The 26,342-nt window shown below is 52.9% G+C and overlaps 1 protein-coding gene across 2 annotated transcripts in view; it reads left to right on the forward strand.

The window, feature by feature from the left end:
* Nucleotides 1-26,342, forward strand: part of DIP2C (disco interacting protein 2 homolog C) — a 363,208-nt gene that overhangs the window by 294,984 nt on the left and 41,882 nt on the right. For both annotated transcript variants that reach the window (XM_032881692.1, XM_032881693.1), the window contains 7 exons: nucleotides 1,164-1,287; nucleotides 1,723-1,844; nucleotides 2,295-2,406; nucleotides 2,494-2,603; nucleotides 13,245-13,375; nucleotides 22,155-22,323; nucleotides 24,190-24,360. In XM_032881692.1, the coding sequence (XP_032737583.1) occupies nucleotides 1,164-1,287; nucleotides 1,723-1,844; nucleotides 2,295-2,406; nucleotides 2,494-2,603; nucleotides 13,245-13,375; nucleotides 22,155-22,323; nucleotides 24,190-24,360 (939 nt within the window). The remainder of the gene's footprint in view (nucleotides 1-1,163; nucleotides 1,288-1,722; nucleotides 1,845-2,294; nucleotides 2,407-2,493; nucleotides 2,604-13,244; nucleotides 13,376-22,154; nucleotides 22,324-24,189; nucleotides 24,361-26,342) is intronic.

Consider the following 26,342-nt stretch of genomic DNA (forward strand, 5'->3'; position numbering starts at 1 on the left):
GGCCTCTGGCCCACTCGCTGTTCCGTGGGAACAGACGGTGTTGTCACCGTGCCCGGGCCCAGGAAGGCCCTTCACCCTGTGAGTCCCTTTAAAATAGGGTTTGATCGTGAAGCACAGTGTTTCTAATTTATTTAATTCCTTCATCTCTTGATTCTGAAATAATTGTAGAACCTCAGGAGGTTGCAGCCGTGCTTTTAAGGTGTTGTTTGATCCAAACGTGTCTTCCATCTGTTTCTCCGTATTTAAAGTCTCCATAAAGTGAATTCAACGTGCGTTTTTCCCTTTACTGTTTGTTTATTTTTCACTATGGCTTTGTTTTATCTGTTTTTAGACCTTGCGACTTCTGACGTGGTGTTTTGTAAAAATATTTTCCGTTTGTCTACTTTTCCTGTTCATTCCTCACTGACTCTTAGTGCCCTGGGGTCCCAGAATTACCAGCTTGATGTATTTCCTTAGTTTAGCTACTTCTTAGGTCAAGTAAGTCCTTCTTTTTAAAAGATGTTATTTATTTGAGAAAGTGAGAGCATGTGAGCGGGCAGAGGGGCAGAGAGAGGGAGAGACTCTCCAGCTGACTTCATGCCTCCCCGGGGCTCCACCCTGCAGCCCTGAGATCATGGCCTGAGCCAAAATCAAGAGTGGGACGCTTCACCAACTGAGCCACCCAAGTGCCCCAAGTAATTGTTTTTTAGAATATTTCTTGTTGGGCACCTGGGTGGCTCAATCAGTCTAGCGTCTGCCTTTGGCTCAGGTCTGATCCCAGCGTCCTGGGACCCAGCCCCGCGTCACGCCCCCTGCTCAGTGCGCAGCCTGCTTCTCCCTCTGCCTGTGCCGTGGCTTGTGTGTGCTCTCTCTCTGTCTCTGACAGATCAATAAATAAAATCTTATAAAAACTAAAGTGTTCTTGCTAACACCAGTCTTTCCAGATGCCTCTTTGGTGCTGACAATGGGAAGGAGAGGGAAGGGACCACTCATGGCACGGGGTCTTCTGGGGGGGCCCACTGTGTGCTAAAGCTGACCGGTGCTGGTCACACAGGTGTGCAGACACACTAACGTCCGCGTGTGTGTGCGTCTCAAGTACGGGAATTGGCAGGAACATGCAGACGCTCTCGGTAGAGCCTGTTGTGTTCAGAAACGCCTCACCCCCTTGTTCTTGCGACCCCCAGGGTACGATAGCGAGCTCACTCACGTGCGTGCAGCTGCACAAACGAGCCGAGAAGATCGCCGTGATGCTCATGGAGAGAGGACACCTGCAAGACGGGGACCACGTGGCTCTCGTCTACCCGCCAGGTGAAGAGGCGGGGAGGGACGGGCGCGTGTGCGGGGCCCTGCCGCTGGCCCTGCATTCCGGGGGGCTCGCCGCTTCTGCTCACAGCCTCTGGTGGGGACGGTGGTGCGTGCTGAGCGACCCGAGGGCATAAATAAGAGGTGATTTTGGGGGCGTCTGTACCTACATATTTTGTTACGTATCTGAGGTAGCTCGCGGGATGGGCGGTGACCCAGTCCGGCACGGAACAGGTCACTGTAGAATGAAGTCATTGCTGAGAGGAACAACAGAAATCACACTTGTGGGCTGCTCCGAGGGGACAGGCCAGCGGGAAGTTACAGCCAAAGCGTACCGCAGGTCACAGGCCGCAGATACGCGGCCAGCAGTGTCGGTGCCGCGGGCTGCAACCTGGTGGGGACGACCGTGTGAGTGAGAGCGTCTGCTCCTCTCCCATCTAGGGATAGACCTCATCGCGGCGTTTTATGGCTGCCTCTACGCGGGCTGCGTGCCAATCACCGTCCGCCCCCCTCACCCACAGAACATCGCAACGACGTTGCCGACTGTGAAGATGATCGTGGAGGTAACCCTGCCCCGGTGCGCCGGCCTCCCCGCTGCCAGGACCCCAGTGTCCGGGCCTGCCCCACCCAGGGCCCCAGTGCCAGGCCTCCCCACTGCCCAGATATGCTGGGCCTCCCCCCGCCAGACCCCAGTGCCAGGCCCCCCCCCCGTGCCAGGACCCCAGTGCCGGGCCTCCCCACTGCCTGGACATGCCAGCCTTCCCCCGTGCCAGGGCCCCAGTGCCGGGACTTCTCGCTCAGAAATCCCGAGGCAGGGCTGGCTCCAGGGCCGGGGAGGCAGTGTGGCCTCTACCCTCTAGTTCTGGAAGGATTTCAGCGCTTTGGGGATGGCGCTGTTGGTGCACCGGGACTGGAAAGCCCTGGAGAAAGGAACTCCTCACCCACAGCACCCGGAGAGGTGCTCGGAGGCCGGACGGCCCCGCGCAGTGGAGTGAGCAGCTGTCTGCCCGCAGGTGAGTCGCTCCGCCTGCTTGATGACGACGCAGCTCATCTGTAAGTTGTTGCGGTCCAGGGAGGCGGCAGCGGCCGTAGACGTCAGGGCCTGGCCCCCCATCCTGGACACAGGTCAGTCCTCAGGCCTGCCAGACACTTGCGTGGGCTCGTCTGCTTTCCCACTGGGTCAGGTATACTAACGCTGTTGTTTTGCTCCAGACGATTTGCCAAAGAAGCGGCCTGCCCAGATCTACAAACCTTCCAACCCAGACACGCTCGCTTATCTTGACTTCAGCGTGTCCACGACCGGGATGCTCGCCGGAGTGAAGGTGAGAAACCCGGTCTGCACGCTGTGTGGCCCGAGCCACCCGGGGCCGTCCCCGATGCTCTTCTGGGAGCGGGACTCTAGCACGGGCTTGAAAGGGTGCGGGAGAGCGGCATGTGCCCTCCCTTCCTGAGGCGGTGGGACCGTGTCCGTGGTGAGCTGGGCTGGCCGATTCTTTCCACACGTTCCAGCTATTTCTTGGGGTGTAAACACAGCCTCATTAGACCCTAGTAAAAACCACACGTTTTTCTTCCTTGCTGGTTCTCAAACCCCAGTGCACTGCTCTAAAACTCTGGGCACTGGGGTTTCTTGCCCTTTTAGCTTGCGTTCCGTCCTGTTTGGCTGACCACTGACCCTCGTTCCTACCAAAGAATGGAGCTGCGGGTGACCCTTGGACACCTCGGGGGGGTTAGGAGCACCCCACCCTGTGCAGTCGAAAATCCACGTATGACTTTTGACGCCTCCAGAACTTAGCTACTGGAGCCCACTGTTGACCGGAGGTCTTACCAGGGACACAAACAGTCCATTAGCAGCTCGTTTGGGTGTTCTGTGTGTTAATACACTGTGTTCTCATAGTGAAGTCAGCCAGGGAGAGAAAATCATGTTGGAAAAGTCACGAGGGAGAGAAGAAACGTTTACGGTGCAGCCCTGTAAGAAACCTATGTGCCAGGGGCGGGCACTCCCACCCCCGTGCTGTTCAGGGACGTGCCATGGCTGTCACCTCACAAGGACCCTAGGGCGCGGGCGGTGTCTCTGTCGAGGGACTGGGACTCCCCCAGTTTCAGGAAGCCTTTGGCCCACCCTTGCGGTCTGATCCCTCCATTTGTGTCATTTACTTCAATTCTCTTTCTCTACGGTTTTTTCAATTTTTTATTGTTGTTAAATACACGTAACATAAATTCACCAACCTATGGTTCAGTCGCTTTAAAAACCCTCACGCTGTTGTGGGGCGCCCCACCGTCCGCCCCCAGAGCTCGCTGCATCTTGTGAAACTGACACTCTGAATGGCCAAGAGCCCCCGCCCCCTCCCCCAGCACCCACATCTCCCTCTGTCTCTGGGATTTTGAGGACTCTGGGACCCCACAGACATGGAGTCCTGCGGCACTGTCCTTCTGTGCATGGCTCATTAAATGTGCTGTGATGTCCCGGGGGCTCGGCTGTGTTGCTGCGGGATCCGAACTCCTTTTTAAGGCTAAGTGACGTTCTGTTGAATGTGTTCCCACTGGGCCTGTGCATTTGTCTGTCAGCGAACAGTAGGCTTGCTTCCAAGGGTTGGCTCTAGTAGGAGATGCTGCTGTGAGCAGAGATGTCCACGCGTCTCTCAGGACACTGATTTCAGGGATGCCTGGCGGCTCAGTCAGTGAAGCGTCTGCCTTGGGCTCAGGTGTCCTGGGATTGAGCTCCGCGTGGGGCTGTCCACTCGGCGGGGAGCCTGCTTCTCCCTCTCCCTCTGCCTGCCTCTCTGCTTGTGCGCTCTCTCTCCCTCTCTGTCAAATGAATACATGAAGTCCTAAAAAAAAAAAAAAAGACACTGATTTCAGGTCTTCTGGGTATATGCCATTTTGGACCATATGTATGGTCACTGCGTTTTTAATCTGGGAGGGAACTACCATGCTGTGTTCCGTGGTGGCCACACCATTCCCCTTCTCCCCCCACCAACAACTCTCAGCGTTCTCTGGTTTGGTTGTTGTTTCAGAACCGTAACTATCCTAAGGGACGTGCAGTGCCATCCCACTGTGGTTCCGGGTGGCACTTCCCTAGTGATCAGTGATGTTAAGCATCTTTTCCTGCAGTTAGTGGCCGTTTGTCCCTCTTCTCTGGAGAAGTATCTGTTCAAGTCCTTTGGCTCGAGTTGCTTGATTTTTTTTGTTGTTGTTGAGTCTTACAAATTCTCTGTACATGCTGGTTATTAAACCCTGACCCTCGCCTATCCTGTGGGTACTGTCTTTTGATGCACAAAATTCTTCAATTTTCATAATGTCCAATTTTCTTTTTTTTTTTCTTTTTTGACCTATGCTTTGGTCACATCCAAGAAATCATTGCCAAACCCAGTGTCATAAAGCTTTGTCTCATGTTTTCTTCCAGGAATTTTATTGTGTTAGTTCTTACATTTCTGTCTTTGATCTAATTTGAGTTCATTTTTCTGAAACCACTAGTTATGTGGTTTTGGGTAAAGGTCCAACCTCATTCGTCTGCATGTGGAGATCCAACGTTCTCAGCACCGTTTTGTTGAAATGACTGTCTTGTCCCTCATTGAGTGGTCTTGGCTCCTTTGTAAAAAAGCAGCTGGCCATAAATGCACGGGTTTTTTTTTTTTCTGGGCTCTGTATTGTGCCCTATTGATCTGTGCGTCTCTTTCTGTCCCTACACTGCACTATTCTGACTACTGTGTATTTGTAGGAAGCTTTTAAATCAGGAAGTGTGTGTCCTCTGACTTTATTTTTTAAGATTGTTTTGGCTAGTCAGATTTGCTAGAGATTCTGTTTGACGTTTACGATGCATTTTCTAGTTTACAAAAAATATCATTGAAATTTTTTTGATTTAAATTCAATTAGCCAGTGTATAGTACATGATTAGTTTTTGGCATAATGTTCAATGATTCATTAGTTGCAAGTAACATCCAGAGACTGCATTGAGTCCACATTGTTTAAGGTAGTATTGACATCTATGAATATGGTATACATTTCCACTTATTTATGTCTTTAATTTCTTTGGCAACATTTTTTTCTTTCTTTCTTTTTCTTAAACTGTCTTTTAATTAACATAGAATGTGTTATTTGCCCCAGGGGTACAGGTCTGTGAATCGCCAGGTTTATACACTTCACAGCACTCAACCATAGCACACACCCTCCCCAATGTCCGTAACCCCACCCCCTCTCCCGACCCCCCTCCCCCCAGCAACCCTCAGTTTGTTTCATGAGATTAAGAGTCTCTTATGGTTTGTCTCCCTCCCAATCCCATCTTGTTTCATTTTTCCCTCCCTTCCCTCCACAACCCCCTGCCCTGCCTCTCAAATTTCTCATATCAGAGAGATGGTATGATAAATGTCTTTCTCTGACTTAGCGTAATACCCTCTAGTTCCATCCCCGTTTGTTGCAAACAGCAAGATTTGGGGGGTTTTGATGGCTGCATTGTATTTCATTGTGTATATACCACATCTTCTTTATCCGTTCATCTGTTGACAGACGTCTCGGCTCTTTCTATAGTTTGGCTATTGTGGACATTGACTTTGGCAATATTTTATAGTTTTCATGTTACAAGTCTTGCACATCCTTGACTGGGTTAGTTCCCAAGCATTTGATGCTTTGATGCTGCTGTAAGTAGACTTGTTTTAATTTTCTTTTCAGATTTTTCATTTAATGTGTAGAAATGCAAGTGATATTTGCTTAATGACTTCTTATCCTGCTACTTTGCTGAATTTATGATTTTTTAATAATTTTTGTGTGGAATCTTTAGTGTTTTTTACATATAAGTTCATTTTATCTGTGAACAGAGATAATTTTACTTCTGCTTTTCCAACCTAAATGCCTTGTGGTTATATTTCTTCCCTAACGGCTTGGGCTAGACTTTTGAGTACAATGTCGAGTGGACAGGGTGAAGACCAGCCTCCTTGCCCTGTTCCCGACTGTAGCTACAGCTACAGCTTTGGAAGACTCAAAACCACTGAGTGTGATGTTCTCTGTCTTCTTCGTATGTGGCTTTGGTTATGCTGAGGCCCTTTTTTCTATTCCTAGTCTATTGAGTGTTTTTATTTTAAAAGGTTTTTAAATTTTGTCAGACACTTTTTCTTTTTTACATCAATTGAGATGATCAGATGATCATATGGGTTTTACACCCCTTGTTTTTTTAATGTGACATATTGATTGATATTTTATTTTTTAAGATTTTATTTATTCATTTGACAGACAGAGATCACAAGTCGTCAGAGAGGCAGGCGGAGAGAGAGGGAAGCAGGCTCCCCACTGAGCAGAGAGCCCGATGCGGGGCTTGATCCCAGGACCCTGAGATCATGACCTGAGCCGAAGGCAGAGGCTTAACCCACTGAGCCACCCAGGCGCCCCTGATGGATGTTTTAAAAGAGTTTATTTTAAGTAATCTTTATACCCAATGTGAGGCTCAAACTCACAACCCTGAGATCAGGAGTCACATGCTTCTCTAAGTGAGCCAGGCAGGCGCCCCCCTTGATTGATTTTTCATATGTAAAGCCAACATTGCCTTCTCGGAATAAACCCTACTGATGTATAAGCCTTTGAATATGCTACCAAGTTGAATTAGTACTTTTTTGAGGATTTTTGCATCAGTGTTCAGCAGGGATACTGGTCTGTAGTCTTCTGTTTTTATAGTGTCTTTGGCTTTGATATCTGGGTTATGCTGACCTTCAAGAATGAGTTTGAAGTGTTCCTTTCTCTTTAGTGTTTTCGAAAAGTTTGAGAAGGACTGGTATTAGTTTTTGTTTGTTTGTTTGTTTGTTTTTTTAAGATTTATTTATTTATTTATTTTAGAGAGAAAGTACGCACATTCGGAGGAGGGGCACATAGAACTATTTGAGTGGAGCCTGCTGAGTGGAGCCTGACGTGGGCTCGATCTCACAGCCCTGAGATCGTGACCTGAGCCGAAATCAGAGCGTCAGAGGCTTAGCCAGCTGAGCCACCCTGGTGCCCCGGTATTAGTTCGTCTTTAAATATTTCGTTCATTTTAGCAGTGACGTTGTTGGGTGTAAGGCTTTTCGTTGTAGGGAAATCTTCTTTACTGATTGGATCTTCTTACGACTTGTAAGTTTATTCAGATTTTTTATTCTTCATGATTCAGTGTTGGTAGGTTTTGTGTTCCTTCTTGATAATTTGTGTTTCAGTTTCCCTGAAATGCAATTTCTCTGTTTTGTGTGGGTTCTGCAGTGTGTTGGTGTACGTCTGTTCATGCTCTCTCATGATTAATCTTACTTCTGCAGAATCTGTCGGAAACGTCCCTACTTACTTTTCTGATTTTAGTATAATTTGAGTGTTCCCTCCTTTTTTCTTAGTCCATCTAGCTAAAGGTTTGTCTGTTTTGTTGATTATTTCAAAGACCCAGCTTTTGCTTTCATAGATTATCTGTCTTTCTCCACTCTATTTGCTTATCTCTGTATGAATCTTTATTATTTCCTTCCTTGCTGGCTCTGAGTTCCGTCTGTTCTCTCATTCCTTCAGTCGTGAGTTAGCTTGTTGGTATGAGATATATCTTGGTTTTTTAACGTAACTGTTTTGTATGAACTTCTGCATTGCATTGCTTTTGTTGTGTCCTGTAAGTTTGGGGATGTTGTACCTTCATTTGCATTTGTGTCTAAGTATTTTCTGATTTTTCATGTGGTGACTTTAGAGTGCATTTTTTAAATTTCAGAAGTTGTGGGTTTTCTGGTTTTCCTTCTGTTACCAACTCCTGACCTCATCCTGTTGTGTTTGGAGAAGGCACTTCATGCACTTTCTATCTTTTCTAAACTATTGAGACTTAATCTGTGGCCTAAACTGTGGTCTGTGTTGGGAAGTGACCCCAGCGCTCTTGAGAAGAGCGTATTTCCCGTTGTGGGTGAAGGTGTTCTCTCTCCCTCGCGTCTCTGCTTTATTGGGGTAAGTCCCCTATTTTCTTATTTTTTTACGTGTCTTCCTCTGGTTGTTCTGACCATGACCGAGAGTAGCCGTCGAAGTCTCTGTCGCGGGAGGAGCGTCAATTTCTCCCTTTAGTTTTTGTCCATTTTGGCGTCATTTGTCGACGGTGCCTTGTCATCGGGCAGTGTGTTGCCTGGTGGGTGATGTTCACAATCGTCAGATCTTCCTGCTGTGCCGAACCCTGTGTTAATAGTGACGCCCCGGCCCGTCCCGTGCCATCCCTTTGGAAGTCCGCATGTCCGATACTAGTTGAGCAACCTCTGCTCTCGTCTGCTCACTCTTGGCGTGGGATGCCTTTATCCGTTCTTTCACTTTCGAGCTATTTCTGTCTTTTGATCTAAAATGAATCTCTTGGGGGTGCCTGGGTGGCGCAGTTGGTTGGGGGTCCAACCCTTGGTTTCGGCTGGGGTCGTGGTCTCCAGGTCATGAGATCAAGCCCCGCACACAACACAAAGTCTGCTCCGATTTCTGTCTCCCTCTCCCCCGCCCCATCCCTGCAGGCTTGCTCTCTCTTTTCCTCTTGCTCTCTCTCTCTCAAATAAATAAATCTTTTATAAAAATAAATAAAATGAGTCTCTTGTAGGTAGCATATGGTTGGATCATGTATTTTATTCACTTTGCCAATTTCTGGCTTTGGAGAGTTAATCTGTCCACATTACAGCAGTTGCTGGTAAGGAGGGACTGCTCTGGGGCACCTGGTGACACAGTTGATTAAGTGTCCGACTCTTCATTTTGGCTCAGGTCATGATCTCAGGGTCGTGAAATCTAGCCCTGTGTCGGCTCCCCACTCAGCATGAAGTCTGCTTGAGACTCTCCCTCCCTCCGCCCCTCCCCTCACTTGCACTCTCCAAAATAAATAATTTTTTTCCAATGAAGGGACTTCTGCCATCTTGCTCATTATTTTCTATATGTCTTACAACTTTCCTGTTACTCATTTCCTGCATTACTCTTTTGTGCTTAGTTGATTTTTTGTAGTGAAACATTTGGATTCCTTTCTCATTTCCTTTCGTATATCTCCTACAGGTTTTGTCTTTGAGGTGACCATGGGGATTGGGTTGGGCAACCTACAGTTGTAACTCTCCAGTTTGGATTATCCCTGCTTAATTTCAGGGACACAAAAAATGGTTCCATCTCTGCCTCTCAGTTGCTGATGTCTCAAAGTTATGTCTTTATGCACATAAAGGCCCAAAATATGTAGTAATAATTCTTTTAAATGCATTGATCTGTCCGTTATGTGGGTGGGGGGGTGGAATTTAAACCCAAAGTTACAGTAATAGTTTTTTGACTGATAATTGCTTTGTTTTACCATGTTAGTCTCTTAAATCACGTAGAAAATGAAGGGTAGAGTTATAAAGTATTCTTAGGAATATACTAGCTTTTTAAAGACTTATTTATTTGTCTTAGAAGTGGGGGGAGAGAGGAGGGGAGGGAGGGGCAGAAGGAGAGCCTCCAGGCCGAATTCCTACTGAGTGTGGAGTGCAGCTTGGGGCTCCGTCTTACGACCCTGAGATCATGCCCTGAGCTGCACCACCCGACTGAGCCCCCCCGGGTGAGCCAGGATTACGATAGCTTTTATGGCTGCCTCGTACTCACCGTTACTGAGACTCTGATTTATTCAGACGATTTCCAGCTGCATCCAGTGTCTTTCCGTTTCAACCCGTAGGACTCCCTGAGCCTTTCCTGTGCAGTCCGAGCGTCGTGAGTGCCCACAACTTTTTTTTTCATGGCAATGTTTTCATTTTTCCAAGATTAATCGCCATTGCCCGAGCTTTCCCCTGGAAGTTAAAAACCTTAGCAGGTTCCAGAGCTCGAAATAGTTTCCTCAGTGTCTGCCCAGGCAGTTGTTGTCTGGTTGCTATGGAGACCGTCTTCCCAGAATCCTCTCCTTCGCTTTTCAGTAGAATCTGAGGTGCCACACAAATAAAGTGGCTATAAAATAAAACAGTCTTCAAAAGCCTTTTGAAGACTTACTTGCTTGAGAGAGAGTGTGCACCAGCAGAGAGGGGCGGGCGGGGGAGAGACCGGCTCAAGGAGGCTCCACGCGGAAAGAGCTCGGCCTGGGGCTCGATCTCCCGACCCTGAGACCGTGACCTGAGCGGAAATCAGGAGTCAGTCACGTCACTGACTGAGCCACTCGGGCGCCCCTTCAAAAGCCTTTCGGAGTCCAGATCTCTTCTCAGACCAAGATAAGTGAGTCGCACAGGACCGCAGGCGGCCCGAGCCTCCCCCGGTCACCCCCGAAGGGCAGCACACGTGATCCTCTGGTTTTCACCGTCTGCAGAGGGGTCCGTCGCGTCACCTCTCGATTCGGTAAAGGCGCTTCTGCTGGAAAGAGCGATCGAGCGACCTGTGCTGGTACCTCACGGTCCCTCCGCTCAGTGGAAGTCTAAGCACTCGTAATCCCAGTGAGATGAGTAACGAGGCTTTCTCTCAGATTTACAGAAGCTTCCCTTTTCCGAAGACGTGTTTATCTTAGCGAGACAGTGGTGCACAGGGGTGGCGGCAGAGGGAGAGAGAGAGTCCCCGGCAGACTCGCTGCTGAGCGTGGAGTCCCGTTCGGGGTCGATCTCGCGACCCTGAGACCACAACCTGGCACGAAACCAAGAGTCGGCAACTTAACCGATTGTGCCACTCGGGTGCTCCGCGGATTTATGGAAGTTCTTAATGAACTTCTGACATGTAATTTGTTTGATGAGTACCTGAGACGAAACGCTGTGATGTCATGTAATGAAAACCCGTCTGCCTCGAATCCCAAGAGGCGTAAACCCAGCGGAGATCACCTGGTTTACAGTCCTGTCCTGAGGGAAATCCCTTCTGCCTCTTTGGTTGCCGTTGGCACCATGTTTCTTGGAAATGTTCGTTCAGTACCAGCTTTTGAACAAGAACGTCATTAAGTATTGCGTTAAGTACCCAGAGTGGAGAGAGGAGTCTCCCCAGTAAACCGTTTTCCCCACCAAGGGCTCTGCGTGACGCCCGGTTCCGCGCCAGACCCGAGCACGAGTTGACGTTCTGCTCGAGCGCTCTGGCCCTGACTTGACCGAGGCACCACTCGGACCCCCGCGGCTCCTGGTAGCGCCTGCACCACGTTCGCACGACGTCGACAAGGACGTGGTGTGGGGGCCCCATACGGCCTCTGCTGTTCCCTTCCGCTTCGTCGCCCTCTGGGCTCCCGCACGGGACGTGTTAGAGCTGTGGCGGCTCTCCCTCCCCCGAGTGTGCTCGCTTTCGGGGGGCCGTGCCGCTGGTGCTCGCCCGGGCTGGGGACGCTTGTTTCACCATCAGCCAGTCACACCGCACGGGAAAGTAACCCTTCCCGTGAGAAGTCCCAGCCGCGTCCGAAAAATAAGTGCAGGTGCCCTCCGCCCCCACCTGACCACGTGTGTTCTCCGTGTCTCAGAGCAGGCCTTGAGGGCTTGTGTTTGGGGCTTATGGAAAACGGGGTCTTAATCCAGGCACAATTCTGTCTTCATGAGACCGGGCCTCCTCCTCCCAGCCTGGCCTGCGGGTCTGTGGTGTCCACAGGGTCCAAGATGGTGTTGAACTTGGACCTGAGACCTTCAGCCTTCCTGGTGGGTTTTTCTTCGTCTGTGTCCTTGCCGCTGTGATGAGATCTGTTCGTGCTCACTTACCTGAAGACCCAGAGCCCTGTGTGAGCCCCAGGGCACGGGGAGAGCCCATTCTCCGCTCCCCTTGGGCTCTCCAGGAGCTCACGGCCCCGCCGTTAACAGGGTTCTCTCTCCACTTCCCATGGGGTTACGAGGTTGGACGCTGTGTTTTATTGTTTTTTATATTCGAGCACCTAATACCGAGCCCGATACAGAGCCTGTCCTCGGTCGGCACATGAGCGTTCGCTGAGCTGAGCTCGAGCTCTGTTCCTGCTGCCAGCGGTGCCTGCGCAGAGCGGGGTTCGGGGAGGCTCACTTCAGTGGGAATGTGGGGCCTCGGGGCGATGAGGCTTTTGTTCACTCACGATCTGGCAGGTGGGAGGTTCAAGGAACGTTCCATTAACCCAGTGTTGTTTCTTCTTTAAGCAAATGTGGCTTTAAGAGCAAGCCCAGAGGAGCCGCTCGTGTGTTAGATTCTAGAGTAATTCCGTGTTGCCTTTCGTGAACTCTGTGCAGCACCCGCGATGAGACCCGCTGGCCGGAGCGCGGACCCTGCTCCCACGTTCGCGGCACAAACGTCCCCCGTCCCGGCTCGTCTCCCCGGCTGCTGGGGTGACTCATGGTGCTTTTCCCAGACGTGGGGCTGGGTCTGCCTGCGTGGGAGGGGGCTCGCTGCCGCCTCGCACAGCTCAGCCCTGGGGGACGTCGGCTTCAGGGCAGCCAAAGACACGTTTGAAACCACAAACTTGGAAAAGTTTCCCTTTTCCTCTCAGGTTGGATTGGCCAGTAAGTTTCTGTGAGGAAATTGATTTTATCAGATACGTTTTACGGTATTATGTAATCCCTCACGTACAGTCTGGCTGGGGGCGCCTTCCCGTCCCCTCGGTCACGCGGGGCAGGGGGAGCGTGGCTACTGGCGCGTGACTTGCGCGCCTCCCGCCCCTGGCCGTGACCCAGCTCGGGTGTGTGTGACCGTCAGCAAACCACCTTCTCTGAGCCCGGCTCCCTGATCACAGACCTGGGACGCCCGCCCCCTGTGCCGCGGGCCCTGTCGCACGGCAGGCGTGTGCAAGTCAGACGCAGTCCCAGCCCGGAGAGGGGCCCAAGCCCTCGTGTGTCCCCCCTCCCCCCTTCCTCACGGCGCTGCGGGACCACAGGACAAGCCTCGATGAGCTGACCCGCCTCTCGAGGGCCGGACACGGCTCCTTCGGCTGCTGGATTGCCAGGTCCGTGGGCCCCGGAGGAGCCGTGTGTGGGCGTTGCAAGCAGGAGGACGCCGGGAGTGGCCGCCCAGTCCTCCCACATGGCCGGAGCTGGCTTCTGCCGTGGTCTCCCTGCACCCACCTGGGGTGCTGGGGGTGGGGCCTGGGCACTGAGGGTGGCCTCGCTGTCTTGCAGATGTCTCACGCAGCCACCAGTGCCTTCTGCCGTTCCATTAAGCTGCAGTGTGAGCTCTACCCCTCTCGAGAAGTGGCCATCTGCCTGGACCCGTACTGTGGACTCGGGTTCGTCCTGTGGTGCCTCTGCAGGTGAGTGTGCTCCCGAGCGTCGTCCCAGCCACGTCCATGTCTGAGACCGTCTCCCGAGTGGACGGCGGCGTCGGTGGGGGCCGCCCCTCCCGAGGGGCGGGCTGCGGCTGACTGTCGGCTGGGCCGCTGTCCCGTCCCCCCTCAGCCCCGTGCTTGGGAGGAGCAGGCATGTCGCGGTGGCGTCCACGCTCCACAGTGAGGGCTGAGACCCGCGCAGACCCCAGGCCTGGCTCCTTCTGGGCGGCCGCCTGGTCGGGGCTGGCGAGGCTTTGGTTCTCTGCCATGAGCCCGGTCTGGGGTGTGTATTAAGTCGGTGGGTACGTCAGGCTCCCTCCTGCTTCGGGCACCTCCGTGCCGTGGGCGGGAGGGACTTCAGCTGCAGGAAGGCGGGGGGCTCCCCGTGAGACCCCCCAGGGCCAGCCGGGAGCGGGCTCAGCAGGGTCTGCGGAGACGGGGCGCATGGGCAGCCGCACCGGCATCTCCTCGGACTCTACACACGTGTTCGCCGTAGACACTTGAGGGAGCGCAGAAATAGCGCGGAGAACGGGAGGACCTCGGTGACCGGACCGCCTCGTGACGCCAGGAAGTGCGCGCCGCTGGTGTTGGCAGAGTTTGCTCTGGACGTTGGCGTACTTACGATCTTCGGGTCGTCCTCCCTGGAAGCATCTGGAAGAGCGTGAAGGACGCCGTGGGACAGCCAGCACCGCCGTCCAGCTCCCCACAGACCCGCCGTCGGACGGTTCCATTTCATCTCTCCTTCCGGTTGTCTCTGCCCCCGTGTTCCGTGCAGCATTTTAAAGCAGCTACCGGACAACGCGATGTCCCCATAAACCGCTGAGTGTGCACACGGTCTCGTGACTGTGCCTCCGTGTGGATCTAACACCGAGAAGCTACCGTGTGATCGTGGTCACGACCTCCTTGCTTCCTCGTGGTCTCTCACGTCTTCTCTCAGGTCTGAAAAGCAATTGTGCACCTCGGAAAGCAATTGTTCCTACGCGTTTGTACTATGTAGTAGTACCAAGTGGGATTAAAATCCAGTCGTGTATCTTTGAAAAAACCAATTTTGAAAAAAAAAAAAACACCAAATTTTTGCAATTCATTCTAATTAGAACAATTCAAGTTTTGAGAGGGCAAATTCATTTAAATTATTTAGTGATTTTTGCCTCACTATACAAGGCAGTTGTATCGCGGTCAGTTTTTCTTGGGCGGTAGTTCAGGGTATGGCATTCCAGCAGCGGGCCAGGTGAGAAGGACGCCTGTCCTGAACCACCAGCTTTAGAGGGGACTGTGTGTCCCTTGGCAAAGGTGCCGGTGGATGGAGAGCTTTCCCACCCCAGGGCTTGCCGTGCCTAACCCTCGTGACGTCACCAGAGAGACGGCCTGGAGGCGGGGAAGTAAGGGTTTGACATGCACCGGAGCAGTGGGGACACGCTGGGGCTCGTGGCAGGGGCTGTAAGGAGCCCGTAGCTAATGAGCATCTTCCCTGCAAACTCGCTCCGACGTCCTGAGACACAGTGTCCGCTGAAGGCCTCCGCAGCAGTATGATGCACATACGTAGGAACTGGAAACTGCTTCCTTCTGGAGTCCCTGTAGAAGCAGACCCAGACAAACCAGCTGAAAAGCCCGACCTGGGAGCGTTTCCCCAGGAGTGCAGAGGTGCCCCGTGCCTGTCTGTACCGTGGACACTGCCGTCCTCTCCGACGAGCAGGCGTTCCCGCGGGAAATGGCCGGTGCAGGGCTGGTGCAGGAGATGCTCAAGGTGAACCTGCATGTCTTTTCATGCGAGGAAGCCCGCATGCTGGGAGGGTGACGTGTCCTTGAGGGGCTCCCACTGGTCAAATTGGGGGCATTTCAGCATCAAAACGAAAGATTAAGGTAGATAACACTTGGAATAAAATAGGAAATTATCTCACTCTTCAGACAGATGAACAAGTAGAAAGCTTGATTGATAGAGTGGACATCTAGACAATAGTTAGTTATAAAGGTGGGGGGACGACCTTCACAGCAGAGACACGGGGCCTTTGGGCATCACCCAGAGAGCTGCAGTGAGGGAAACAGCCTCACGTCCGGGGTCTTCCTGACAAAGACCCTTCCCCGAACCACTGAGCCCAGAGAGCTTCAGGCCTAGGTCGAGGGATGCCCACTGCTGCTGTCTGTGACCACGACCACCAGGGTCAGAGTCACGGGAGCCCTAAGGACCCCGGCAGGCAGGCTGATGGCGTCTGCCTACGGGTCTCTGAAGGTCTCATTTCTCTGTAAAAGTCACTGTCAGGACAACCGGCAAACAGGGTCCGAGGCTTCGGGGAAGAAATGTATCCGTTTCCTGATTTTGGCATCCTAGTTGGTCATATGGAGAAAAGTAAACTTGCTTCCTGGAAACACCTGCAGACGGACTTGGGGCTGATGGCGTCTTAGGTCAGCGTCCCCCCCCCCCCACACACACACACACCGGGTGCTTTTTCTAAGTGGAAAAAGTTATTTCCACTTAGAAGTTTTCTGTAACTTTGCAATGGTTTCAACAATTCTAAAAAGTTTTAATACAAATGGTTTTTTGTGTCTTCATCCTAAAGTTCCCTTCACTCATAAAATAGAGGATTATTTCTCTGAGAATCATGATAAAACAATTGTTTCAAAACACTCTTAAGATCAAATATATCTTTTTTTAAATTTTTTAAAAGATTTTATTTATTTATTTGACAGACAGAGATCACAAGTAGGCAGAGAGGCAGGCAGAGAGGACGGGGGAAGCAGGCTCCCCGCTGATCAGAGAGCCTGATGTGGGGCTTGATTCCAGGACCCTGAGATCATGACCTGAGCCAAAGGCAGAGGCTTAACCCACTGAGCCCCCCAGGGGCCCCAAAATCAAATATATCTTAAAAAGGATTTCCGACCATTGATATTCATGGGTTAGAAGTTTCAATATTGTTAAAATGGAAATTCTACACAAATAAATCTAGATATTTTGTGTAATTCCTGTCAAAAATATCAACAGGACTTTTTTGTTTTTTGTTTTTTGGTTTTTTTTTTTTTTTTTGGCAGAAGTGGACAACTTTTTTCTAAAGTTTAAAAAAAATGCACAATATCTAGAACAATTTTGGAGTAGAGTAACAAAGTTGGAAAACTCAGACTTCCCAATTCCAGCACTTACTGTAGTACCCAGACCGTGGTGGGCAGGCATGGACGTAGCAGGAAGGCAGATGCAGGAAAAACAGCCAGTGAAACAGAATTGGGGGTCGAGACACTTGGCCTCCTACATGTGGTCACATCATTTCTCAACAACGGTACCACGGCAGGTCAGGACGAAAGGGTAGTGTTTTCAGTGGATGATGCTTGGGAATGTGGGACTTTGACGTGCAAAAAGATTCAACTTTGACTTTGCATCATGTAAGTAAACTCACAAGTTGCAGACACTGGTATAGGAGCTAAGACTTTTAGAAGAAGACAGGAGTCAGTCTCCGTAATCTTGAATTAGACAGAGTTCTTAGATGTGTTGCCAGTGGTAAAATACATAAAAGAAATCACGAAAATGTGGCTTCAATAAAATTTAAAACATGGGCACACCAGAGACACTCTGAAGAAAGTTGGAAATATGAGCCTCAGACTGGGGGGAAACGTGCACATCGTGACCGGGTAGAGTCCCTCCAACCAGATACAGAATGAACGCTCAAAGCTCAAGAAGATGACACTCACCGTGTTTGAAAATGGGCAACAGGTTTGAATAGACATTTCACCAAAAAGACACAGGTGACTTGCAAGCACATGAAAAGATGCTTCACATTTTTTAGGGAAATGCAAATTAAAACCAGTGAGCTAACCCTCCATACCCACCGCAGCAGATACAACCGCAAACCCTTGAGTAACGAGGCTGAAGAACTTGTACTTTCCGGTTTCAGCTAGACCACAGAGCAGCAGTAGCCAAGGGTGCGCAGAGACTGGAAGTCTAGGCTGTTGGCGGGAAGGTAAAATAGTGAAACCACAGTTCGGCACATTCTTAAAAGTCAAACTCCCAGCATGACCCAGCAGGTCCGCTCCTAGGCATCCACCAAAGAGAAGGGAAAACATCCAAAGCTGTGAAGCGTGAAATGTGCCCAGTGGCCTTCATAAAAACAAGACAGAAAGAGAAAGACGCAGCGCACAGGTCCGCCAGCCGGTGAGAAGATGACCGGTGTTGGTTCATATCCACACGGTGCGATGCCACTGTCGTGTGGATAAGCCTCGGAAACAGCCACAAAGAGAAAGACGCCGGACTTGGAAGACCACACATTCCGTGATTGTATCGCTGATGCCATTTATAGGAAGTGTCTGGGACAGGCCACTCTACGGGGACGGGGAGTAGAGCCGCAGTTGTGCGGGGCTGGGGGCGAAGCAGGCTGGAGCCCACGTGGGTTGGGAACATTCTGGGACTGCGTTGCGGTGAGGACCCAACTCTGCAGATGGAGAAAACCTTCCAGTTGCGCGCCTCACGTGGTGTGGGATTCATGGTGCTCACGCGGTGCCTCAGTAAGACTCTTTGAAACAAGAGAACAGCCTGTCATCGGGGTCAGTGACACGCACCTGCAGACGGTACCCCGCCCACGGCAGGGTGACATGTGTTGTGGTGAGCCACGGTCTGCCTAGGCCCGAGTGCCCAGGTTTTGACGGTTGGTTTTCTCGGTTTAATAAACTGAAATCACCAAATGACGGGTGTGAAATTTTATGTGTCAAAACGTCTTCTTTTTCCTCCTAGTCAGCCATGTTTTCCTTTTTTTAAATAGACTATTCTTCAGAACAGTTTGAGGTTCGCAGCAAAACTGAGTGGAAGTTGCAGAGCTTTCCCACAGACCTCCCACGGCCACGCACGTACCACCTCCCCCGTCAGCAGCGTCTCCTGCCCGGGTGGGACTTCTTTATTTTTTTTTTTAAGAATCTAGGATCCTAGTTGATGCCTTGTCGTGACCAGAGCCTGTGACTTACATCAGGGTTCACTCTACAGAGAGCTCAGAGACGGACTGGTCTGTGGCCAAGGAGCAAAGTCCATGCAGCAGAGCCAAGGTCGTCTCTTCAACAAGGGGCACGGGGACAATGGTGCATCTGTGTGCCAGAAAAATGGGTCTTCGACCCATAGAATGTGCCAGTGGGTCAAAAAAAGGCGCAGACCTTACCGTCTTCACAAGAATTCTCTCAGAATGGATCTTTGACCTGAATGTGAAACATGAAACTGTTCATCTCCTAGAGGGAAAAACCCAGATGACTTGGGCCACGGTGGTGACTTCTTAGACATGACACCAAAAGCCCGTGACCCGTGATAGGATGGACTTCATGCAAATGAGTCGTTACCGCTCTACCAAAGACTGTCAGGAGAACCAAGAGGCGAGCCACAGATGTGGAGAAAATACTCCCCCGTGTCTCCTTAATCATCCTGCTCTGTCCAAGGTTCGCATCTAGACTAGACTCGCTCTGGTTACAGGAATTCTCAGGGACTCCTCGTCCTCAGTACAGCAGCTTGCTGCCCGGTAGGTTTGCCCTGTCTGAGGACGCGTTTGTGGCCGGTGCCAAGAGATCGGTCCTGGTGAGTCGGAACCAATGCGTTGACCTTGGCTGGGCTGAGCAAGGGAAGGGCCCGTAGGAAGGGGTTCCGTCTGTCCTCTGCTGCTGGCACTTGTTAACTTTGTTCCCGATGCCGAGTCCCAGCCGGTTAGTGGGAATGAGGAGAGAGGTGCACCAAACCTGGTTTTCCCAAGTGTGTTTACTCTTCTCCAGCCTCGACCTCCGCGCGCGGACCCCAGCGCTCTCGTGGGGGACGGCTGTGACCCAGCACACCGCTCGTCCTGACGCTTGTTTGGGAGGAGGCGAACCCCCGGTGTTCTGCATTTCGTTCCCTGCATTTTGGATCTCCTTACATAGAACCTACAAAATAAAACCCTGGGAACAACACAGAGATACGCTGTCATCGATAAGAGGAATGTCGTGGTCCGGTTTTACCCGCGCTTTGACGCCCTAAGCCGAGGGGCTCAGGCGTCCTGAAAGTGTTGGCGTGAGCGCTGGAAGTGCGAGAACCCACGACCGCGCGAACTTGAGCTGCGGTAAAAACCGTGCAGGGAGACCTAGTTGGGTGTACTGTCGACCCCGGCTCATGGACGGGTTGAGTGACCTCTGCCCCAGCACTTTGGAGAAGCGGCCGCGTGCTTCCTGCTGGGAAGGAGTGTGACGTGCGGCCTTGTCTGCCTTGTGCGGGAGCCACACTTGATCCCTGGGATCGTTCTTGTGCGTTTAGCGGAAGAAGATTTTCTGTCGTGCTTGTTCTTTCTCCTTCGTGTTGGCATTAACACGTCCACCACCAGGCAAGCCTCTCATTCAGAGGAGCAGCACGTGTGTGTGCTGCACCTGGACGCGCGGGCGGGGGACAGACGGGGAGTGTCTGCCCAGGGCTGCAGAATGAACGCCGGCCTCCACCAGCCAGGCCACGGGGGCTGCCCCGTGTGTGTGTCCAGTTCCCAGGGGCTGCCTGCCAGTGGGAAGAGAGCATTGTGTCTTACAGCCCTGGGGAAAATGTCTGCACAGACGCTCCGTGGGACCTCCGGGCGTACGGGGCGGTGGCGTCCCTTGGCCCCAAGACACAGGGGCACAGCTAAGGAGATGCCTGGTTTGTTACAGACCCCAAGTGTATGATTCTCGGAAGGTTACTTAGAAAATAACGTGATACGCCTCAAAAGTGAGACCACGGATAGGACACGCCAGCTTCCCACACCAGACGGAAACTGCTTTCCGAGAGCCTCAGCTCTGGACAGAAGGACGTCTGCGTCAGAGTTTGTTTCCACAAGCCGCGAGCTCTAGGGCACATCACTGGACGTTCCTGGCAGTGGTTGCCGCGGCAGCTGTGGAACCGGGGCGGGACTTCCCGACGCAGAAAGATCCGTGGTCGTGCCGTTTGGGCTCCTGAGTAACCTTAGTATAAAGTGATCTTCAGTGATTAGAAATGATTAGAAATTAATGAGTTCATTTCTGCAAGACAGACGTTGCAGAAAAACTGGCAGAATGTCGACTGCTACAGTCATGGGCAGGGGGTCTTCCCTGGTTTGCCACACTGACCGCAAGGGTGACTTCCTGCCCCGTCCCGGAGGTGGGCGCCGCTCTGGGTGACTGTGCGGCCTGCAGACCGTCCGTAGCGGCAGGATCGCAGAGGACATGTGCAAGTCGGGCTGTCCTGACCCTCTCCTGGGGCTGAGAACCACAGTGTGTCCTCGGATCTCGGCACATCTCCTCCCCGCTCGAGCCGGATCTGCCTCTGACTCTGTTCGGGGCTGTGGGAAGCCCTTTAAACAGACTGTCTGTCCCCAGATGTCCTTTCTCAGAAGGCTCAGGAAGATCCTGACATGCTCGTGAATGAACTTGCCCCTTCAAATTAGCTCCCACCCGATGATCCAGCATCCTTCCTCGGGTAACACTCGGTTCCTCCCGCGCACGCTGGCGCGTTGCTGGAGTGTGCTCCGCCGCTCAGCAGCTGGTGGGGTCTGTGGTCTTGTTGGAAGCGACGGACCCGGTGCTACAGGGAGGGGCTGTGTGTGAGAGACCATGACGTCCTTGACAGGAGCCTCGGAAAGCTGTCGGGACCTGGCGTTAACCGTGGAAAGGTGTGGGGCGCGAGGAAGGGGCCGCACCTGCGAAGGTGAGCAGGTCACAGGTCAAGGCGGGGTGAGGGTCCAGGTGGCCGCTGGCTGGTGGCTCCTGAGCCCTCACGTGGCATCAGAGCCAGGTCCTTCCGGAAGGGGCCTCTGAGGGCCGCATAGCAATGGGCCAAGGCACTTCCCGAAGCAAAAACAGGGTCTTCAACGGGTATTAATTGCAAGTGCCCGAGAGCCTCGGAGATCTGCTAAAGTTCGTGCTAGTGGTTGTCCCTCGCTCGGCCAGCACCCCGAGGGGGTGGGAAGGAAGCGGTGGGACCACGGGGGCGCTCAGCTCAGGGTGTAAATTTCCTCTAAACTCTCCCTCTCAACTCAGGATCCGTTCCTCCCTGGAGGAAGTACCCTGGCTTAGAAGGAGAAACTGGTTTACTTGGGACTTTCTGTTACTCACTCAACCAACAGTGGCCGTTGACTGTGCTTTGAGAGACCGTGTGTGTTTCACACAGCGTTTCCCTCTGCTTCCTCTGCTGTCCCTTCGTGGGCGACCAGACTAATCAACCGTCCCGGCTTACACATTAACTTGAATTAAGCAAAAGAGCGAGCGGCCCGGGATTACGAGGTCTTATCCCAATGCGCGTAGCACCAACGGAACCACTCACTATTGGATGACCTTCGTGCTTTCTGAATTGTCGTTTCCAACATGCAGGGGTTTAAGGTTCCTCCATCTGTAACGCAGCAAAAGCCAGTTGTTTAAAAAAGAAAGAAAGGAAGGAAAAGAGACAGGACGCCCGGCTGGCTCAGCAGAATGCACGACCCTTCCTCGCGGGGCCGTGAGGTCAAGCCGCGCGCCCGGCATAGAGATCACAAGAGTGGACAAAAGACTTCATTCGACCTCCCTCCAAAGAAAACACACATTCTTATAAAAGCAACCTGCATTCCCTATATTTTGTAAGCCTCGGGGTCTGGAGGGTTCGGGTGAGCTCCCCGAAAGGCGGTCCCTGAACGGGGACTCCCGTAGTTGTCTCGTGCCTTCACAGCACCTTTGTGACACACGTTTGCGTTGTATTTGCAAAGCCGAGGGGCCGTGACGGGGTCCCCCCCCGCCCTCCCCCTTCCCCACGAACGGACAGCAAGCGCCACAGTCGCGCCCTCACACGCCCTCCCGTGTCTCCCTGCAGCGTGTACTCCGGGCACCAGTCCATTCTCATCCCGCCTTCCGAGCTGGAGACCAGCCCTGCCCTGTGGCTTCTCGCCGTGAGCCAGTACAAAGTCCGGGATACGTTTTGCTCCTATTCAGTCATGGAACTTTGCACCAAGGGGCTGGGCTCGCAGACAGAGTCCCTCAAGGTAAGCCGCCCGTCCCAGGCCTCAAAGTGCTTTGGGGAGCACGTCCGAGCGTCCTGGGGAGGCACCGTGTCACGGGCCGTGGGAAGGGCTCCTGAAGCAAAATAATCGTTCACAAAAGCCAAACTGTAATCCGCTGTCCCCTGAAGCTCCCAAAACCGACTCCGTGTGAAAACTTGGTTTTATAAGGTGCGTAACTTCCCACGGCCCCAAGGCTACAGGCCAGGCTGTGCACCCCACACCCACGGTGTCTGTGATCCCATCAGTTCTGCCGCAAAGGCCCCGAATTGCTTTTCCTTCTGTGGCTGAACTCACATCTTGGGTGAAGTTAATTTTATTCTGATGTTGGTGTTCGAGCCGTAGGGTAGAACTTAGCCACTCGTTTTTATTTTCCTTGAAGACCGTGCGTCCTAACCAGAATATTAGCATTTCCCTCCATTTAAGTCAGTAGCATTTGAAAGACGTATTTTCCTGGTGAGGTAGTCGTTATCCGTGTAAGGAAGGGGTTAGTCACACGACCAGTGTCGATTTACACTCCAGCGGCTGCCCGTTGTCTCTACGCCCAGAGGTACGTCTTCGTGTATGCACAGATGACATTTGTGTATCCGTGTGTAGCACATACGTTATCTATGCACAACGAGTAAAGCATTACGTTTTTCTCCTGAATTTTGTTTTCTTGTTTGGACCGAATGCAGTAAGCTCGAACAAGAAAACGAGGCACAATAATGTTGATATTAAGCTACATAAACAAATGTATAATTGCTTGAAATTATTAATGTGCATAGAAAAAGAGATTTATAAGACATAATTATTTCCACTTATATCATTTTATAAAATGATTACATATTTCCAAGCCCTTGACATACTGATTGATTGAACCGTACGACAGGCTTCTGAACTAGAAAGCACTGCTGTTAGGGAAGAGGAATCCTACGTTGCAGAGAAGACACGTGCCCTTTCCACGCCCTTACACGTAATCAGTTTTGGAGCCAAGGTTTGGATCTCTGGCTCCAGGTGCACCGCCTCGAGACCCGGGCCGCACGGCCTCCCCGAAGACACACATGCGTCCCTCAAGCACCAGTGTCACCCAGCTGGAGTGTTTTCTGTGTGACTCCGTGCGTGTGAGATCAGATCCGTGCAGGAACCTCCGGAGCCAGAGTGCTGCGCCCCCCGAGCTGGGTCCCCCTGCAGCATGTGGGAGGCTGAGTCCCGGCCCTGAGCCCAGGTTGCAGAGCAGGGCCCGGGGCTGGGGCGGGGGGTGCTGCTGTGGGGTCCAGCCTATGGCAGTCATCCTTCCGCAGCTCCTGTTCTGCTAGAGACTGTCGCTCACCACCCACCTCCCTCCCCACCCCCGCGGCCCCCAGCCCCAGAACCCCGTGCTCAGCTCCCCGAGGTCCTCCTCTGAGCCCTGCCGCCTTGCTCCGTTGACTGGCTGCGGTGCAGACCCGAGCTGAGCTCAGTCCACACAGTCCTCAGGATCAAACGGACCTTCTCAGCCTCGTGGCACTTAACGCAGTGCTGTCTTTCCGACATCGTCCAGACACATCCCTTTTCCACTCTGTATCGGGAATAGGTTTTCTCATCTCTATCCAGGCTGTGCTCTCAGGCGTCCCTGCCCGTAGGCGTGTCTTGCTTCCCACAACGCTTTCCTGTGATCATTTCGTCCAGTTCTGCGTCTCCCCGTGTCCTTGTGCTTGCACCTTCTGTTCTTTAAGACGGCTGGGACGGCCCAGGACAGTGGAGTGACAGGGACACGCAGAGCCCCGGGAATGAATGTCCGTGCAGAGTCCGTGTTGCCTGTATCCATCCGGGTAAGGAGGCCCACCCCTGGGCCCCAGAAGGCTGACCTCTCACTGCTGTTACTTGCAGGCGCGAGGACTGGACCTGTCCCGCGTGCGGACGTGTGTGGTGGTGGCCGAGGAGCGGCCTCGGATAGCGCTCACGCAGTCCTTCTCGAAGCTCTTTAAAGACCTGGGTCTGCACCCGCGGGCCGTGAGCACCTCCTTCGGCTGCAGAGTGAACCTGGCCATCTGCCTGCAGGTGGGTTTCCTCGGGGTCAGGCACTGCTCCCGTTGGAGAGTGACGCTGAAGTGACAGGCGCGCCGCACAGGGTCGTTTCTGCGGCTGACGCTTGGCTACGTGTAGAAGATGCCTTGTCATCTGATGCGTGTGGTGGGTGCACACTTGTTTGGTTGGTTGTTTTTTTCTTTTCTTTGTCTTTCTTTTTTCCTTTTCCTTTTTCTTTTCTCCGTCTGCGTTTGTGAGTAGCCGTGACTCGTAGCCGGCATTCCGAGCTCTCACTTTGTCCTGAGACGTTTTCACTTCGGCAACATGAGTAGTGGTTGGCCCCGACCCCTGAAGTCAGGCTTTTTAGAAAGAGTGTGTGGGAGACAGATGCTTCATTGTGGCAAAAATGCTGCGTCGTGGAGGAGGAGTGCCCAGCACCATGGGCAGGTCCGGGGCGTGCAGCCGTGGCAGCTTCTAGAAGTAGCCTGGGCGGTTCCTGGCTGCGTTTCCAGGACGCAGGCGTGAGGCAGCCCCTGCGGATGCCCCTGCAGAAACCGTGGCTGGAGAGAGTGTGTTCACTTGTGTTTCCTCTATGAGCCACTTGCCACTGTCCTCCCTGCTCCTTTCTTCCTTTGACCCCTTACCACGGGCACATTGGTCCGTGCTGACCACCAGCCAGGGCCGGGGAGGGCCGCCAGCGAGGGGGGACGGGGCATGCCCACGTGCCCTTCCCACAGCCTCCCCTGCCGCAGGCGGCCCTGGGCACGGCTGCAGGCTTCAGTCCTCTGACACACCGGCAGGGTAGGACTGTCACTCACCCGGGGGCCGGAACGGACTCCGCTCAGGCCGCCTCCCGATCTCCGTGCTGCCCACCCACTGTCCCCAGGTTCTGCTCGCAGCTCCCACAGGGCTGACTGTGGAACGCTCCTGGGCGGCCCCATGCGCACCAGCGCTCCCGGAGCTGGGACGCCTCCGCAGATGGTGGCCGAGAACCGGCTCTTCCCACGTGACCCAGCAGACGAGGTCACTCCAGAAACATTGGCTACAGAAGGCATTTTGTTGGGTTTTTATTTTGATTTTTTGAATTTTCTACTACATCCAGAGTGGCGCGGCTGTCCTGGCCCGTGGCGCAGTTTTCGAATCTTGGCAGTGTCTTTAACCCTTTGTGTACAGTTTACACTGTTTCACACAAGTTTGCTTTATTCTCAACTCGTGCTCATCCAGTTTTCCTTTTTCCTGGAGGGTTAGCATTGGAAACCAGCTGCAAGTGCCGGTGTGTCCGAGGGTAGAGATGAAGGGCACCAGGACGGGGCTGTGCAGTCGCCCAGCCACGGCCCCGCTGCTCAGGGCAAGGGTGCGTCAGGAGGACTTTGAGTTCTGGTTCGAGGAGGCAACAGAGCTTATGTGCTATGTTAGATGCAGCAGCCCACAGTCCCACACTGCAGTGTCCCTGCAGCTCCTGGGGACACCCCACAGTCCCACACCACAGTGTCCCTGCAGCTCCTGGGGACACCCCACAGTCCCATACCGCAGTGTCCCTGCATCTCTAGGGGATGCCCCACAATCCCACAGTGCAGTGTCCCTGCAGCTCCTGGGGACACCCCACAGTCCCACACTGCAGTGTCCCTGCGGCTCCTGGGGACACCCCACAGTCCCACACCGCAGTGTCCCCGCATCTCTAGGGGACACCCCACAGTCCCACACTGCAGTGTCCCTGTATCTCTAGGGGACACCCCACAGTTCCACACTGCAGTGTCCCTGCAGCTTCTGGGACACCCCACAATGCCACACCGCAGTATCCCTGTGGCTCCTGGGGACACCCCACAGTCCCATACCGCAGTGTCCCCACATCTCTAGGGGACACCCCACAGTTCCACACTGCAGTGTCCCCATATCTCTAGGAGACACCCCACAGTTCCACACCGCAGTGTCCCTGCAGCTTCTGGGGACACCCCACAATCCCATACTGCAGTGTCCCTGCATCTCTAGGAGACACCCCACAGTTCCACACTGCA

The sequence above is a fragment of the Lontra canadensis genome, unplaced genomic scaffold (assembly GCF_010015895.1).
Source record: "Lontra canadensis isolate GAN:19392208 unplaced genomic scaffold, GSC_riverotter_1.0 scaffold76, whole genome shotgun sequence".
In the NCBI taxonomy this organism is placed as follows: Eukaryota; Metazoa; Chordata; class Mammalia; order Carnivora; family Mustelidae; genus Lontra; species Lontra canadensis.